General features: G+C 46.8%; 1 protein-coding gene across 1 annotated transcript; it reads right to left on the reverse strand.

Moving 5' to 3' along the window:
• Window positions 1-9,393: 9,393 nt before the first annotated feature.
• LOC125506997 lies at window positions 9,394-10,314 on the reverse strand. The gene has a single exon (XM_048671705.1). The coding sequence runs from the start codon at window positions 10,246-10,248 to the stop codon at window positions 9,571-9,573; it is 678 nt and encodes a 225-aa protein (XP_048527662.1). The 5' UTR covers window positions 10,249-10,314; the 3' UTR covers window positions 9,394-9,570.
• Window positions 10,315-19,472: the final 9,158 nt, after the last annotated feature.

Raw genomic sequence — 19,472 nt, forward strand, 5'->3', positions numbered from 1 at the left:
TAGCTCTAGTGCATCTGTTGCATGGCAATCCCTACTCACTCACATTGATATCTATTGATAGGCATCTCCATAGCCCGTTGATATGCCTAGTTGATGTGAGACCATATCCCTTTTTTGTCTTCTCCACAACCACCATATTCTATTTCATCTATAATGTTATGTCCATAGCTCACACTCATGTATTGCGTGAAAGTTGAAAAATTTTGAGAACACCAAAAGTATGTAACAATTGCTTGACTTGTCATCGGGGTTGTGCAAGATTTGAATATTTTGTATGATGAAGATGGAGCATAGCCGGACTATATGATTTTGTAGGGATAAGCTTTCTTTGGTCATGTTATTTTGAGAAGACGTAATTGCCTTGTTAGTATGCTTGAAGTATTATTGTTTTTATGTCAATATTAAACTTTTGTTTTGAATCTTATGGATCTAAACATTCATGCCACAATAAAGAAAATTACATGGATAAATATGATAGGTAGCATTACACATCAAAAATTCAGTTTTTATCATTTACCTACTTGAGGACGAGCGGGAATTAAGCTTGGGGATGCTTGATACGTCTCCAACGCATCTATAGTTTTTTATCATTCAATGCTATTATATTATTTTTTTTGGATGTTTTATATGCATTAATATGCTATTTTATATTATCTTTTAGGACTAACCTATTAACCTAGAGCCCAGTGCCAGTTTCTGTTTTTTCCTTGTTTTTGAGATTCGCAGAAAAGGAATACCAAATGAAGTCCAAACGGAATAAAACATTCGAGCTGAATTTTCTTGGACCAGAAGACACCCAGGAGACTTGCAGATCAAGTCGGAAGAGCCACGAGGCGGCCACAAGGGGGTAGGGTGCGCCCCCTGCCTTGTGCCCCCCCCCCCCCCCCCGCGTGACTCCCTGACCTAATTCCTTCACCTATATATTCACATATATTCCCGAACCACCAAAGGCATCCATGAAAATAGTTCTCCACCGCCGCAACCTTCTGTACCCGTGAGATCCCATGTAGGGTCCTTTTCCGGCACCCTGCTAGATGGTGATTCGATCACGGAGGGCTTCTACATCAACTCTATTGCCCTTCTGATGAAGCGTGGGTAGTTTACCACAGACCTACGAGTCCATAGCTAGTAGCTATATGGCTTCTTCTCTCTCTTTGGTTCTCAATACCATGTTCTCCTCGCTGTTCTTGGAGATCTATCCGATGTAATATTCTTTTGCAGTGTGTTTGTCAAGATCTGATGAATTGTGGATTTATGATCAGCTTATCTATGAATATTATTTGAATCTTCTCTGAATTCTTATATGCATCATTTGATATCTTTGTAATTCTCTTCAAACTATCGGTTTAGTTTGGCCAACTAGATTGGTTTTTCTTGCAATGGGAGAAGTGTTTAGCTTTGGGTTCAATCTTGAGATGTCCTCACCCAGTGACAGTAGGGGTAGCGATGCACGCATTATATTGTTGCCGTCGAGGATAAAAAGATGGGGTTTACATCATATTTCTTGAGTTTATTCCTCTACATCATGTCATCTTACTTAATGCGTTACTCTGTTCTTCATGAACTTAATACTCTAGATGCAGGCAGGAGTCAGTCTACTTGACACGAATGTGATGCCTATATTTCATAATCATTGTCTTAGATATCGTCATAAATTTGTGCTTTTCTATCAATTGCTCGACAGTAATTTGTTCACCCACTGTATTATTTGCTATCTTGAGAGAAGCCTCTAGTGAAACTTATGTCCCCCGGGTCTATTTTCCATCATACAAGTCTCCGATCTACAATATTAGTCTCCGATATAATATTTTTCAATCTTTTACTTTCCGGCCTATAAACCAAAAATATTTACTTTACCTTTTGTTTAGTTTCATCTATCTCTATCAGATCTCACTTTTGCAAGTAACCGTGAAGGGATTGACAACCCCTTTATCGCGTTGGGTGCAAGTTGTTTGATTGTTTGTGCAGGTATTAGGTGATTGGTGCGTTGTCTTCTACTGTATTGATACCTTGATTCACAACCTGAGGGAAATACTTATCTCTACTTTGCGGCATCACCCTTTCCTCTTCAAGGGAAAAACCAACGCAAGCTCAAGAATTAGTAGGAAGAATTTCTGGCGCCGTTGCCAGGGAGATCTACGCCAAGTCAAGACATACCAAGTACCCATCATAAACACTCATCTCTTGCATTACATTATTCGCCATTTCCCTCTCGTTTTCCTCTCCCCCACTTCTAAAACAATTTTCAAAAAGATTTGCCTTTCGTTCGCCCCTCTTCCGTTCGTCTTCTTCGTTTGCTTTTTGTTTGCTCGTGTGTTCGATCACTTGTCTCGCTTTCATGGCTAGTCCTCCCATCATTGTTAACACTCCCGATAATGAAGTCCTCAATTTTAAACAAAGGGAGGGAGAAAATTTTAAATATGCTTGGTATAGAATTTTAAATGCTCGGAATAGATCTACTCGAAAGCAATCTACTGTTGTTCTTCTTTGCAATTTTTATGTGGGCGTTACTCCTTGGAATAGATATGTTGTAGCTACCATTACCGGGGGGAATTTCTTGGGGAGACATACTTTTGATTCTTACAATGCCATGATAGATTTGTTAGGCCCACCACCTCTTTTGATCAATGGAACTGTTTTAACCTTGGAACATGTGATGCAAAGGCTTGATATTATTGAGAATAAAATTGCTACCGTAGAGTTAACTGAAAATTTGCATAAAAAGATTCATAATCAGATTACTCAATATGGATCTAAGGTAGGAGTTACTTTAAAGAATCTTAAATAAAAGGAACCCATAGTTAATGAAAAGATAGATCAAGATTCTACTAGAATTGGCAAACAAGAAGATATTATTACCAACTTGGGCTCCACCTTTTCCTCCATTAAAACTAATCAAAATCTTCCTCATACTAAGACTACCAAGTTTATTTACTTCCGTAAAAATAAGGGTGAATCTTCCAGTAAAGAAAATGAAGATCTCAAAACAATAAGTGTTCACCCCAATTTTTTCGATATTACTAAGGGACCAATTGTCACGAGTGAATTTCTTGATTTCTTGCCTAGAAGTTTGATCATTGATAAAACTAAAGAATCTCATAAGGGTTATAAGTGTGCAATTGAAGAATTGCATGCCAAAGATGACAATACCTAGATATATTTGTGTTTTTATGCCTAGCTAAGGTCGTTAGACAATAGCGCTTGTTGGGAGGCAACCCAATTTTATTTTTGTTTTTTTGCTTTTTGCTTTTGTTTCGTAATAAATAATTCATCTAGCCTCTGGTTAGATGTGGTTTTTGTTGGGGAACGTAGTAATTTCAAAAAAATCCTACGCATACGCAAGATCATGGTGATGCATAACAACGAGAGGGGAGAGTGTCATCTACGTACCCTCGTAGACCGTAAGCGGAAGCGTTATGACAACGTGATTGATGTAGTCGTACGTCTTCACGATCGACTGATCCTCAGTACCGAACGTATGGCAGCTCTGTGTTCAGCACACGTTCAGCTCGGTGATGTCCCGTGAACTCACAATCCATTAGAGCTTCCGGGAAGAGCTTCGTCAGCATGACGGCATGGTGACGGTCTTGATGAAGCTACTGACGCAGGGCTTCGCCTAAGCACCGCTACGATATGATCGAGGTGGATTATGGTGGAGGGGGGCACCGCACAGGGCTAAAAGATCAATGATTAATTGTTGTGTCTCCAAGGGGTGCCCCCTCCCCGTATATAAAGGAGTGGAGGAGGGGGAGGGGTCCGGCCTCCTATGGTGTGCCCCATGAGGAGTCCTACTCCCACCGGGAGTAGGACTCCCCCCTTCCAAGTAGGAGTAGGAGTAGGAGAGGAAAGGAGAGAAGAATAGAAGGAAAGGGGGCGCCGCCGCCCCCCCCCCCCTCCTTGTCCAATTTGGACTAGAGGGGGAGGGGACGCGCGGCTGCCCTAGCCGCTCCTCCTCTTCTCCCACTAAGGCCCATTAGGCCCAATATACTCCCCGGGGGGTTCCGGTTGTTGGGGAACGTAGCAATTTCAAAAAAATTCCTACGCACACGCAAGATCATGGTGATGCATAGCAACGAGAGGGGAGAGTGTTGTCCACGTACCCTTGTAGACCGAAAGCGGAAGCGTTAGCACAACGCGGTTGATGTAGTCGTACGTCTTCACGATCCGACCAATCAAGTACCGAACGCACGGCACCTCCGAGTTCAGCACACGTTCAGCCCGATGACGTCCCTCTAACTACGATCCAGCCGAGTGTTGAGGGAGAGTTTTGTCAGCACGACGGCGTGGTGACAATGTTGATGTTCTACCGACGCAGGGCTTCGCCTAAGCACCGCTACAGTATTATCGAGGTGGACTATGGTGGAGGGGGGCACCGCACACGGCTAAGAGACGATCAACTTGATCAACTTGTGTGTCTAGAGGTGCCCCCCTGCCCCTGTATATAAAGGAGCAAGGGGGGAGGTGGCCGGCCTAGGAGGAGGGCGCGCCAAGGGGGGAGTCCTACTCCTACCAGGAGTAGGACTCCTCCTTTCCTTGTTGGAGTAGGAGAGAAGGAAAGAGGAGGAGAGGGAGAAGGAAAAGGGGGCTGCACCCCTTGTCCAATTCGGACCAGAGGGGGGGCGCAGGCCTCCTTCCTTTTGGCCTCTCTTCTCTATTCCCGTATGGCCCAATAAGGCCCATATACTCCCCGGCGAATTCCCGTAACTCTCCGGTACTCCGAAAAATACCCGAATCACTCGGAACCTTTCCGAAGTCCGAATATAGTCGTCCAATATATCGATCTTTACGTCTTGACCATATCGAGACTCCTCGTCATGTCCCCGGTCTCATCCGGGACTCCGAACACCTTTGGTACATCAAAACATATAAACTCATAATATAACTGTCATCGTAGCGTTAAGCGTGCGGACCCTACGAGTTCGAGAACTATGTAGACATGACCAAGACATGTCTCCGGTCAATAACCAATAGCGGAACCTGGATGCTCATATTGGCTCCTACATATTCTACGAAGATCTTTATCGGTCAGACCGCATAACAACATACGTTGTTCCCTTTGTCATCGGTATGTTACTTGCCCGAGATTTGATTGTCGGCATCTCAATACCTAGTTCAATCTCGTTACCGGCAAGTCTCTTTACTCGTTTCGTAATACATCATCTCCCAACTAACTCATTAGTTGCAATACTTGCAAGGCTTAGGTGATGTGCATTACCGAGAGGGCCCAGAGATACCTCTCCGACAATCGGAGTGACAAATCCTAATCTCGAAATACGCCAACCTAACAAGTACCTTCGGAGACACCTGTAGAGCACCTTTATAATCACCTAGTTACGTTGTGACGTTTGGTAGCACACAAAGTGTTCCTCCGGTAAACGGGAGTTGCATAATCTCATAGTCATAGGAACATGTATAAGTCATGAAGAAAGCAATAGCAACAAACTAAACGATCAAGTGCTAAGCTAACGGAATGGGTCAAGTCAATCACATCATTCTCCTAATGATGTGATCCCGTTAATCAATTGACAACTCATGTCTATGGTTAGGAAACATAACCATCTTTGATCAACGAGCTAGTCAAGTAGAGGCATACTAGTGACACTCTGTTTGTCTATGTATTCACACATGTATTATGTTTCCGGTTAATACAATTCTAGCATGAATAATAAACATTTATCATGATATAAGGAAATAAATAATAACTTTATTATTGCCTCTAGGACATATTTCCTTCACCGGTAACCCCCGGTACTCCGGTATATTTCCGAAACCTCCCGAAACACTTCCGTTGTCCGAACATAGTCGTCCAATATATCGATCTTTACGTCTCGACCATTTCGAGACTCCTCGTCATGTCCGTGATCATATCCGGGACTCCGAAATACCTTTGGTACATCAAAACACAAAAACTCATAATACCGATCGTCACAAAACTTTAAGCGTGCGGACCCTACCGGTTCGAGAACTATGTAGATATGACCGAGACACGTCTCTGGTCAATAACCAATAGCGGAACCGGGATGCTCATATTGGTTCCTACATATTCTACGAAGATCTTTATCGGACAACCCGCATAACAACAAACGTTGTTCCCTTTGTCATCAGTATGTTACTTTCCCGAGATTCGATCGTCGGTATCTCAATACCTAGTTCAATCTCGTTACCGGCAAGTCTCTTTACTCATTTCCGTAATGCATCATCCCACAACTAACTCATTAGTTGCATTGTTTGCAAGGCTTATAGTGATGTGCATTACCGAGAGGGCCCAGAGATACCTCTCCGACAATCGGAGTGACAAATCCTAATCTCGATCTATGCCAACTCAACAAGTACCATCGGAGACACCTGTAGAGCATATTTATAATCACCCAGTTACGTACAAAATAGCATCATCCAAGTGTACTCCCCGAATGCGCCTCACCCAAGCGTACACCTGGCCCGCTATGTAAGTTTTCTTCTCTCTGAATGCGCCTCACCCAAGCGTACTCCCCGATGAAACCAAGGGAACCAAACGTACAAAATGATGCAGTTTAGTCCCACATCGCCGCGCAAGAGGCTCACGGACCATCTTAAATAGCATCATCGTCATTCAGATGCACTAAACAACTTCTATTATAATAAAATCATCAACACTTTCTTTCTGAAGGAAATGATTTAATTCATGATCATCTCGTTCACAAAGTAAGCATGGATGGTCTTACTATAATAGAATGTTTTTTTTGAATTCGGAACATTTTTAACATTTATTTGACCAAAGTAGAACACACTAATTTTTGTATTTTTCAAGTGCTAACATGCTCATTTTGGCACAACCATTGGCGTTGCTACTATGAACAATGTTGGCACAAAAATAATTTTTGTTAATAAAAAAATATTCTTTCCATTTTTAAGTGCCAGGAATGATTTTTTTTGTGAAGAAAGTGTCTGAAATAAGATGTAACTTTGAGTCTTCTCATTTTTCCTCTAAAGTGGACCACATTGGAAGCCCACTGGCCAAGTTTCATGAATTTCAGAGTATTATTGCTATATTTCATCGATTTAATGGATTTATAGTGAATTATGGCGAATTGCTCAAATTTGAATTACAAGTGTGATGTAGTTTGGTCCAGAGAATTGGATTAAATCATTTTAAGCTTTTGCATTGGTGGTGTATGCAATGGACACAACCAAAGTTCAAATTCCAAACCATTTGGTATGAATGGTCAACATTGCAAGTTTGACCCAAGTTGAAGAAATTCAAAGAAAATGAGAAAACCTCAAAAATTAAAATCCTTGGGTATGGGGCCCTTTGTGTCAACTAGTTTATGGGAAAAATCATAAACTTGCAATACCAAAAGTTTAAAAAAAACCTTCACAAAATGGGTTATCTAGTATGAAGTTGGATGGATTTGAATGCATATGCCTATGGCCCTGGCCACTTCCATTGGATCTGAGCAGCTAACATGCTCATTTTTGGCACAACCATTGGTGTTGCTAGTGTGAAAATGTTGGCACACATTTTTTGTTGATAAAAAAATATTATTTCCATTTTTCAAGTGCCAGAAATGAAAAAAATTTGAAGGAAGTGCCTGAAATAAGATGTAACATTCAGTCTTCTCATTTTTCCTCTAAAGTGAACAACATTGGAAGCCCACTGACCAATTTTCATGAATTTCAGAGTATTATTGCTATATTCATAAATTTACTAGATTTATAGTGAATTGCTCAAATTTGAACTACATGTGTGATGTAGTTTGGTCCTGAAAATTGAATAAAATCATTTTAAGCTTTTGCATTGGTGGTGTATGCAGTGGGCACAAGAAAAGTTCAAATTCCAAACCATTGGGTATGAATGATCAACCTTGTAAGTTTGACCCAAGATTGAAGAAATTAAAAGAAAATGAAAAAAAGCCTAAAATGAAAATCCTTGGGCATGGGACCCTTTTGTGTCAACTAGTTTATGGGAAAAATCATAAACTTGCAATACCACAAGTTTTCAAAAAGTCAACATTGCAAGTTTGACCCCATTTTAAGTAAGTTTTGAATGATGTTGTTTTTGGTAAATTCTGCATGTTCCTATTTTGGCAAGTTCTACAAATGGCACTGTGTTTGAACATGCAAAACCCACTCAATGTAGGAGATCCAAAACATAGCTTTCAACAGCTGATTAAACACCTCGACATGACATTGTTTGTTGTTTAACGTGCATCCACATGTCGGACCGTGAGAACTAGCTAGGTGGGGGTTGGAGACGCTTAAGATGGTGAGCCAGGCGGCGGTGAGAGCGTTCAACATTTTGCTCAAAATGCGCCGAGAACTCATACTGCTCCACCTCTATTGCGGCATTCTGGGAGCCAGCATGGGCGTCCACGGTGACTAACACCAGATCATTGCCGGCATCAGCCTCCAAGTGCTCCTGATCAACCATCTGCTCATCCTCGTCATCCAAATTAATCGCTAGATTCATGTCTTCATGAGTAGGATGAGTGATAATCTCCCAACCCCCGTGATCGCCCTCCTCTTTGTGCACCGCCCTGTGCGATAATCTGCAACCCTCCCTGGTAGCTCTCCTCTTCGTCATCATCCTCCCCGTCACTATAATCCTCATCCATCCCGGATAATACGCAAATTCACCGGCCCTTCCGCCTCCAGATCTGGCGAGGACGGGTGGGAGGGGTAGTCATACTAGCGGGCTCATTTGTCGACGGTACGGAGACTCTATTGCCTCTGCCATTGCCCACGGGAGAATCTCAATTGGGACCGCCTCCTTGCCTTTAGGAAGTCACTGTTTCCGCTCGTTCGTCGTCAGTTCCAACGCCAGGTCCAGTGAGTGCATCACGAGAGATTTCGCGCTCGGAAACCAGGTGCATATCTCCTGGCACTTGGCCAGCAAAAGCTCACTCCCGGCACAAAACAAATCCATCGCCCTCTTCCAGCTTCGACTTACTTGCCATTAATCAAACACCAATTGCAAATCAAAGAATTAAAAACGAATTCGATTATTGGAATCAAATTCATCACAAAACAATCTAAAAATGGGATGCATTCAACAAAACCTAATTTATAAGGTTTTCTATTTCAAAACTAGCTGCCACTAGCTAGTACATACGATGAATTTGTATCCAACGCTAGTACAGTCAGAGTTGATCCAGTTTGTGGGCCATAACATGCTGCATGTCTTCACTGTCTAGCTCTACAAATATAGGACAAAAAATCGTGGTACGCAGAGCGGTTTTGAATCCACCCATCCAAGCATGTTGTGCGCAAACAGCTTTAAAACTTTCCAAGTCCAAACAACCTTTTGTTTTTTCTAGAAAACCGATTACAACACGCACACACTCACACCACCACACAAACGCACTCACGTATCGCCAAAATTAGTGAAACCGATTACTACTAGTCGATTGTAACATGTAACTCAAAGTCGATTTCGAATTAGTGAAATCGTTTATTTATCTTTCACTACAGAGCGTAAGGCACATGTTCTGTTGATCATTTCAGTATATGGTGTGTTATGCCATCACACATGTCTTATTCGAAGTAGTGCGTTATGCCATCACACCGTGAAGGACCCATCAACTTATGGTGCGTTCAGCCTCTAAACTTGGCTTTGTAGTCCTTCCACAGCTGCTGCACGTTCTTCCCGAGAATCTGCGCGAAGAAGTCGTCGGTGTACCCACTCTTCATCTTGGCGTTGAGCTGCGCGACGAACCCGGGCTTGAGCGAGTCGCAGTAGTCAAGGAACCTCGCCGTGACGTCGTACCCCTGATCCCACCGGTCGCCCTGCCCCGGCTTCACCCAGTGCCCCGGCGCGAACCCGGCCTTGAGCCGCACGTAGTCGGCGATCCCCTCGATGAGCCCGCCGTTCGCCCTGCCCTGCCCGTTCCACTGCCACACGTGCGTCGCCTCGTGGTACAGCACGCCGGTCACCTCCTTCTTGACGTCGCCGGAGATGCCGCCGACGTACTGGGCGCTGAGGTGGATGCCGTTGGCGCTGGTGAAGGCGACGCCGCTGATGTCCTCGACGACGAGGGTGACGGCATCGACAGTCTTGCGGTCGCCGACGGCGCGCTGGTTGAAGGTTTTCCAGATGAAGGCGGAGGCGTCAGAGAGGACCTTCTTGGAGTATGGGAGGCCTACGGCCTGGTTGAACCGCCGGCCGCCGGAGGTGCCCGACGCCTTGTTCGACGCGTCGAACGTCACGGCCTGGGCTGCCGCGGCCAAGGCCACCAGGACGAAGGAGGCGACTGTGGCTACCTGAAGCTTCATTTTGTAGCGAGTGTTGCAGGCTTGCAGGCCTGTGTCGCTGAGCTAGTGGTGTGGATGTGATTTGCTACCTGTGCTACGGGATTATATATAGGGTGCCGATGCCTGATGGTAGGGTGAGTTCAGTCAAAATAATTGACTTGACTTCGTCTACTTTTTTTCTTGAACCATGGACTGTAGAACAATCGTTCTACTGTGTATTTTATAAAATATAAAGAAATATATAAAAAATGTGATGCAAGAAAATTCGGAGGATCACGTTGTCTTCAAATGAAAAAGTCGCACATACTTGTCCGTTTGTCTTCTGATTTCTTCAAGCACGAATGCACTACAAGCCTTATCTGCACTACAAGCCATATCTTTGTTTATCCATCAGATCCTGGAAAACACTGATATCTCGCCGCGCAAGCCGCCTCTGTTGCGTGACACGTGCACCTGTGGGGGTTGCCAAATGCCACCGCTCTTCTCCTGCCTTATCCTAACTTTTTTTTTTCGCGAATACACAAAGCTTGCGTATCATTCATTGATAGAAGAAGTTAGAAAGAATACAATGGGGTACAACCCATGACACGAACGCAAGAGACGTGAACATGGTTGCCGAAGCAAAGAGACATGAGAAGCTCGACCCAAACAAAGAAAAACACAGTTAAACTCGCCAACCTGGGAAGCAACCCAAGCAACAACTAGACGACCAACATCTTCACATCTAGCACCGAGGACATCGCGAGTAAACAAGACAACGCCTTCACGAAAAAGAATGACACCAAGACGACGTCGTCGTCCGATCCGAAAAACCGGATCTAGGGTCGTCCGATCCTTATCCCAACTTAGGCTATCTTTGATTCATAGCATAAGAATTGCATAAGAATAGAAAAGATATAGGAAATAAGGTGCATGAATCCTATAAGTGCTCAGACCATAGAAATAGAAAATAAAATATCATTTGATTCACAGGATAAGAACACATATAGAAAACATAAAGAAATACTCTTTCAAAGTTTGAAGCAACTAGCAGTTAGTAAAATATGTACTGTTACTTTTTCAAAGTTTGGAGTAACTAGACATATAATGGGACATGTGAGATGGTAAAATTTGTACTGTTACTTGTTACTCCCTCCGTTTCAAAATAAGTGACTCAATATATTAAACTAACTTAGTACTAAATTTAATACAATGTTTAGTCATTTATTTTAGGACGAATGGAGTACTTTATTATGAAGTAGAGGTTATATAAACAGTGAGTAGAAAATTCACCTTTGACTCTTTGAGAAAAAAAATAAAGTGTGAGGAAAGGTGAACATTCTGCTCATAAGAAAAAGAGTTTGAATCCATCCAATTTTTTGTACTTCTGAGTGAGCATCGATTGCTTCTTTTACCATCTTTTACCTCGATACATCACATTTTCAAGAAAATAGAGCGAAGAGACTAAAGACTCAAGATACGGGAAATTGCTTGGGGCAACTCATACCGGCAAGCTAGACTGGACTATTTCTCCATTAATTAACATCAGGTCTGAATATTAAGAGATATGATCTAAATCTAAAGAGATTTGCAGCAGATTGATGCCGCTGGAGATTGAGGGCTAGCAGGTCGGCGGTAGATGCTCTCTAGCTTGCCGGTGTTTGCTGGCCACCGTCCGCATGTGGCCGCGTCGCTCGGCCGTCCGTTGCGCCGTTCTGTGTGAGAGAAGGGGATGGATGGATGTGGGCCCGATTTTGTTTCTTAGTGGGTGAGAGCGAGGGAACAGTTGCACACTTACGCGTCATTTGCGCCAGGGAAGTTTTTCAAGAAGTTGGACCTCTTTTTTTTTCTTGTGAAACATGAAGGAAAGAAAGAAATTCTGTACAGGAATAGAATTTCATTCCTTTAAACCAAAGGTCACCAAAGAATTTTTCCTACAAAAATCTTATTCTCTAAAATTCCTCTAGAAATCTTGTGAATCAAAGGATGCCTTATTCATCTCCACCACACATCTTCTCCGCCCCTCTTAGCTAACTCCGCTCGTCGCTGTCATCTCCATGGACGAATCTCGCGGCTGCACACCAGACTCAAGTGCGTGCCACTCCATGCTGCTCCCCGCACCCTTTCCATACTAGTCGCCGCCCTTGCCTTATCTCCGTCACCCCACATGTAGGTTGAGGATTCGACAGGGCACCACCACACACCGGTGGCCACCACTTCAGATGAGGGAGGGGCTGTGAGCGGGCGGCACAACAACGATGACCGGTGATGCGCAGGGGTCACGGTGTTGCGAGCCTCCCCGTCGAGATGCAGAGCAACACCACGATGACGGTGCTACACGGCGTTGTTCCAGGAGAGCTACAACACCCATCGTGTTGGGCCGCATGAGCGTTGGCGTTGTTGCGAAGCATCATTGACTACAAGCCAGAAGGGTAGCGTGGCCACCGTTGCAGACCTCTCACGCTCAACATCCGCCGTGTTGTAGTCACCAGTCCGGAGGGATTGTCGCGACATTACAAAGCAGCACCGGATGTAAGACAGAATGGCCACCACGGCCATGTTGCGCACCCCTCACAGGCAACAACTGTTGCGCTGCAATCGTTGGTGATGAGGGAGCGGCGGCGACGTTGCAAAGCGGCATGGGCTGCCATCTAGAGAGGCCACCACGGCTACCGTTGTGCATCCCTCATTGGCAACATCTGCCGCGCTGCAGTTGCTGGTGACGCGGGAGTGGCGACTACAAGCAGGAAAGGGCTTTGCGGCCACTGTTATGCATCCCTCACACGCAATGTCCGTCGCGCTACAATCTTTGTCCTATAGGCAGTGGCGGCGATGTTGCAAAGAAGCATCAATGCATGCGGGATCCTACGAGGTGAGGCACTGGCGATAGGAGCAGAAGCTCGCGGGGCGCCGCCGCTGTTGCTGCAAATGAGTGGCAGTTATGGCGGGGGTTGACTGCAACACATGGGATGAAGGTATAGGGCCCAGGCAAGGGTAGGCCTTGTTGGGGAACGCAGTATTCAAAAAATTTCCTACGATCACGCAAGATCTATCTAGGAGGTTCATAGCAACGAGAGGGGGAGAGTGTGTCTACGTACCCTCGTAGACTGAAAGCGGAAGCGTTTAGTAACACGATTGATGTAGTCGAACGTCTTCGTGATCCAACCAATCAAGTACCGAACACACGGCACCTCCGCGATCTACACACGTTCAGCTCGGTGACGTCCCTCGAACTCTTGATCTAGTTGAGGCCGAGGGAGAGTTTCGTCAGCACGACGGCGTGGTGACGGTGATGATGAAGTTACCGACGCAGGGCTTCACCTAAGCACTACGACAATATGACCAAGGTGGAAAACTGTGGAGGGGGGTACCGCACACGGCTAAAGATCAACTTGTGTGTCTATGGTGTGCCCCCCTCCCCCGTATATAAAGGATGGGAGGAGGAGGGCCGGCCACAAGGGTCGCGCCCAAGGGGGGGGGGAATCCTACTCCTAGTAGGAGTAGGTTCCCCCCTTTCCTAGTCCTAGTAGGAGAAGAAGGAATGAGAGGAAGAAGAGAAGGAAAGTGGGGGTCGACCCCCCTAGCCTTAGTCCAATTCGGTTTGGGCTAGGGGGCGCGCGCCACACCTTGGCCTGCCTCCTCTCTTCCACCATTAGGCCCATGAGGCCCAATGTCGGTGTCAAAACCGGCGGATCTCGGGTAGGGGGTCCCGAACTGTGCGTCTAGGCCGGATGGTAACAGGAGGCAAGGGACACGAAGTTTTACCCAGGTTCGGGCCCTCTCGATGGAGGTAAAACCCTACGTCCTGCTTGATTAATATTGATGATATGGGTAGTACAAGAGTAGATCTACCACGAGATCAGAGAGGCTAAACCCTAGAAGCTAGCCTATGGTATGATTGTTGTTGTCTATGTTGTCCTACGGACTAAAACCCTCCGGTTTATATAGACACCGGAGAGGGTTAGGGTTACACAAAGTCGGTTACAATGGTAGGAGATCCGAATATCCGTATCGCCTAAGCTTGCCTTCCACGCCAAGGAAAGTCCCTTCCGGACACGGGACGAAGTCTTCAATCTTGTATCTTCATAGTCCAGGAGTCCGGCTGAAGGTATAGTCCGGCTATCCGAACACCCCCTAATCCAGGACTCCCTCAGTAGCCCCTGAACCAGGCTTCAATGACGACGAGTTCGCCGCGCAGATTGTCTTCGGCATTGCAAGGCGGGTTCCTCCTCCAAATACTTCATAGAAGATTTTGAACACAAAGATAGTGTCCGGCTCTGCAAAATAAGTTTCCACATAGAGAGAATAATATTTACACAAGTCTAATCTGTGGACGTACGCCGTAGCATGACACACCACGGCCAAGCCTTTATCCGAGTCGTTTCATTGTCCCACCTCAGCGCGTTATGCGAGGCGGTTTCCTTGGCACGTCTTGTCAAAGCAGAGATTGTGTCCCCTCATTCCGGGATTCTCATCAATACGGGCGTGGGTAACCCAAACGCTTCTGGGACTCCTAAATCATAGGCAAGTCCAAACGGACACGGAGAGGACGCTTGATATTCACCCTCTTTATAAAGGGACAAGGCTTTTATTTTTCTCTCCCGTGCTCAATCGAATCCTTCCCCCGCCTCAAGCTCAAACGCCCAAAGCTCAAGTCAGGTGCTCCGAACCTTTAGTCATGTCCGGATCTAGCCTTCAAGGCCGATGGGTGCCTTCCTCCGTCACGGAAGAAGACATCAAAAAGTTGAGGGAGGCCAGATATCTGACCGCCGAGATTTCGCATCGGCTGCCTCCCCGGGGGCAGGCCATCCCCTCCCCCGAGCCCAACGAGAGCGTCGTGTTTGTCTCCCACTTCCTCCGAGGTCTAGGCCTTGCTTTGGATCCTTTCGTTAGGGGCTTGATGTTTTACTACGGGCTAGATTTCCATGATCTGGCTCCGGACTCCTTTCTTCATATCACGACATTTATTGTCGTGTGCGAGGCCTTCCTCCGAGTTACCCCTCACTTTGGCCTATGGCTCAAGACCTTTGAAGTAAAGCCGAAGATGATCGAGAGGAGACATGCGGCGTGCGGAGGTGCCTCAATATGCAAGATGACGGGAGCTTCATGGCCCAAAGGTTCCATTCCAGAGGTGTCTGAATTGTGGCAACAGGAGTGGTTCTACATCACGGCCCCTAGAAGTGCCAAGTGGGCGGCCGCCCCTGTTTTCCGCCCGGGCCCTCCACCACAACTGATGTCATGGATTAGCAGATGATTGAGCTGGGGTCCAGCCAAGGACGTAACTATACTGCAAAGCCGCATTCAAGATCTCTTCAATGGAGATTTCAGTTTCGTTGCGGTAACACAAGTTATGCTGGTTCGTCAAGTCCAGCCTTGCAAACGCCGGCCCCTTCGCTTGTGGGAGTTTAATCCCGAGGGACCGCGTGCCATTCAAAATTTCCTCGGCCTAACGCACGAGGAGATGTACAAGTCATTCTTCGGACCTCAGGTAGAGTGTCTGGAAATCACCGAAGACGTGGGCCTGAGCAGTAACCGCGCCGCCGAACAGGTAAGAAATCTTCCGGCTGAACATACCGTCTCTCATTTGTCACAAAGTTACTTCTGAGAGTTCGCTTTTTGATCAGGACTGGCTAGCAAAGGCGAAGTTGATTCAGTGTTTGGCCCCCCTCCCTGAGGGTTTGGAAAATCCGGTACTGGAAAAGATGCTCCAGATCGCACCTTGCCCGGAGCCCTTGAAGGAAGATACTGCGGAGGACAATAAGGGCGGACGCGGGCCCCCAACGCTGCCCATTCTAACCGAGGGAGCGGGCATCTCCATGAAGGAAGACGACCGGATGAGGAAAAGGACCGCGCCCGGGGATTCGGAAGCCGAAGCTTCCAAACGAGAGAAGAAGTCTCCCACCGAGGGTCCTTCCTTGGGGGTGCTGTTGCCGCACAAAATTCGCGGGGGGATCAATTCTCCCCCGAGTCGTAAGTGACCCGAAGTACTTTATCAGTACAGATATGCCATCTTTTCCTTCTGAGAGAATAACCACCGCATATATCTTTGCAGTTCGGGCCTTAGCCCCTCTCAAATGAGTTCGTCTTTGAGGGATCTTCTTCCAGAGATGATGGAGAGCGAAACGCCTCCTCTGGACTCCTCCGCTCCGGAAGCGGGCGACCCTGAAGTGTCATCGCGGAGGGCCTCTCCGAGTCCGGCGAGGCCAGAAGATAATCCCGTCGACCCCCAAAGCTCCCAGTGTCTGGCTCCCGAAGAGAGCAGACAAAAGAGTCCGGCACCGTCTAGTGTGCGATCGGATGTTCTGAGGGAGTTGGTGGGGCGAGCGGCCATCTCAGATGAACACCGTATGCTGATGGATACGGTGGTGGAGAGAATCGCTTCCACCAAAAGCGGATTGCATGAAGCTTTTATGAGTCTACTGACAGGCTTTGAGGTACGTAAAAATAATGTATGATAGTCCTGCACTGCTAGGTGTGCCCTGTGTAGATAGTAGCCCCTGAGACTCTGGTTGTCTTCGGAAATGATGACGAACAGAGGATCGTATTCTCAGGTAATGATCGCACTGCCTTTATGTGCAGGTGATGGAAACTCCGGTGGCTGGCAGGACTGGCGAGTTTGCCCATTTAAAACGGCAGTTGGATGCGGCAGACGCCGACATCGAGCTTGTTAAGAAAAGTCTTGACGAGGCACAGGGTAAGCGTTATTATCTGGTAAACGCCACATAGGAAGAGCAGCATGATGCCAGTATCTTTACCATGTTGTGACTGCAGATGGAGCTGCCATTGTTGAAGCCTTGCGGGCAGAACTTGCCCAAGCCAAGGAACAAGCGAGCTTGGGTAATGCGGCTGCTTTGAAGGCGGCCGAAGAGTTGCAGGCCGAGAAGGTCGCGCATGGCGAGAGCCGAGAAAAGATGGCCAAAATGGCTATAGAATTAAAAGCTGCTGCCAACCGTTGCCGGGTTCTCGAAAAGGAAAACCAGGCGAAGGCATCGGACCTTGAGAAGGCTGTGGCGACGAGAAAAGACCTCCGCTCTGCTATGAGGGCGAAGACGGAGGAACTGCGGGAAGCCGGGGAAATTGTAGCTAGGAAATCCTTTATGTTGCGGAGGAAGTTCGGAGATCCATGGTATGCCCCTCTGGATCGGCTGTGGAGTTCGAAGGATGTGTATATGGATTTGGCAGTGAGCGCTGCCGATGCGGCCAAGTACTTCTGGGGTCAGACGGACCGTGAAGTAGACCAGCTGTTTTGGAGACAATTCCATTCTCCCGAGCGTCCGCTTTCGTTGACTGATCAATTAGCAGAATGGGCCGAACTAAACAGGTTGTCCGGACTCTCCATGAGGTCTGTTGTGGATCAGCTATGGACGGAAGGGTCACAACCGAACAGCTATTTCAGCTTAGTGCAGCGGTTCCTTGACATGGTGCCGCGCATTGATGCGATGAAGAGGTCGGCGTGCATAGAGGGCGCACGGATGGCCTTTGCCTGTGTGAAAGCACACTGGGTGGAGATGGATGGTACCACTGTTGCAGCGCGGGATTCGGCCATAGGTCGAAGGGCTGCTGAGCACTACTTTGAAGAAGTTCTTGAGGGTGCTCGTTTGATAGAGACCCAGTGTTCAAAAAATATTATGTTTGAGTGATATGTAATATCATTGTAAGCGAAATGCTTTTATAAATTCCCATAAGGCTATTTTTATGCTTTTGCCTGAAAGTAATATGATGCCTCCTGGGCGGCCGTTTATGTATACATGTGTATAACCTGAAAGATTGCAGTCGTCGGCTTCAACCCCCACGCATATAATGCGGAGGTGTTCGTAGAAACACGCGTTCACACTTAACCCAACGTCTTGGTCCTATTAAGGAGGTGATAGCGGAGTGAGCGAGGCAACCGGACTATAACGCTTTAACACTTTCACTTAGCCATAGGAGTTTGACAGTGGGGCTACTAGATAGCCCCTGGTGGCTCCGCACTCTCCCGATTCCGGGGTGCGTACATGCCTGGCCGGAAAACGGCCCTTCGTTAAGGTGGAGGAATTCTAACATTCCCATAGGTCATCGAGTGGTTGACCAGTCTCACGCTATATCATGACAGTCAGTTTTCGGCTTTCTCTACTGAGGTGCTCGTCCGGATGAATCAGGGCACAATCGCAGTAGTTCTCCTGGTGCTACCTTAGCCGGTAAAGCGGAATGTAAGGCACCAAAACACAGGAGCTGGGCAAACCCAACATTTGACCAAAGACAATGATTCGGAGCTGATGCATATATGGCCAAACTCGCGACGTCGAACACTCCCTAAGGTATTCGGTCTTTGTCGTATAAACCGGGCCTAAATAATGGCCTTTGTAAGAAGCCCCTTGTGTCCAGGTACGTGCATTGTTCTGGCGTGGCCACATGCCAAGACGTCAGCATCCTTCTCAACGGTGGATATGTATCAACAAGAGACAGTAAAAAAGGTTTACGCAGGGTCTTAATCTAAAAAGAATCCTTGGAGCGGGTCCCTGCTGCACGTCTGCGCCTGTGTCTCCGTTGTGCCGTATCCTGGACGGGTGTAGCACGATGATCGTCTGTAAAAGAGAGGAATTTAGGTGAAAAAGGTTGTCGTGCAAAAAGATAGTTTGTTAAAGAAACCATGCATAATTCAAGATGAGGAGAAATTGCCACATGTCCGCGCGCGTTGAGCCCCTTGTATTGACGAATAGGTGTGTGACCATTTATTCGGTATAAGTAGCGGCGCCGGACTCGATTAGTTGTGTCTGAGGTCTTGACGACCTATTGGATGCTTTCGCTGGTCCGGGCGCTTTTAGTGTGCGGCTGCCAAGGCCGCCTCACTCTCTTCGGCATGCAGAGATCGCTTGATATTTCCGTGCACTATAATGATGCCATGTGGACTGGGCATCTTGAGTGTGAGGGAGGCGTAGTGTGGTATTGCATTAAAGCGAGCAAAAGCTTCGCGTCCGAGCAGTGCTTGGTAGCCACTTTGAAACGGAGCGAGGTGGAAAGTTAAATGCTCGCAACGGAAGTTATCGGGGGAGCCGAATATAACTTGTAGTAGGAGGGAGCCCGTACAACGAGCCCCTGGGCCTGGCGTTACTCCTTTAAAGGTAGTATTGCTATGGCGAATTTGTGTTGGGTCTAACCCCATCCCGCTGATTGTATCCTGATATATTAGGTTTAGGCTATTGCCGCCGTCCATCAAGACTCGTATGAAGTGATATCCGCCAATTACTGGGTCTAATACCAGGGCAGCCCACCCTGCGTGTCGGATA

Source organism: Triticum urartu, chromosome 1 (genome assembly GCF_003073215.2).
Source record: "Triticum urartu cultivar G1812 chromosome 1, Tu2.1, whole genome shotgun sequence".
NCBI classification, from domain to species: Eukaryota; Viridiplantae; Streptophyta; class Magnoliopsida; order Poales; family Poaceae; genus Triticum; species Triticum urartu.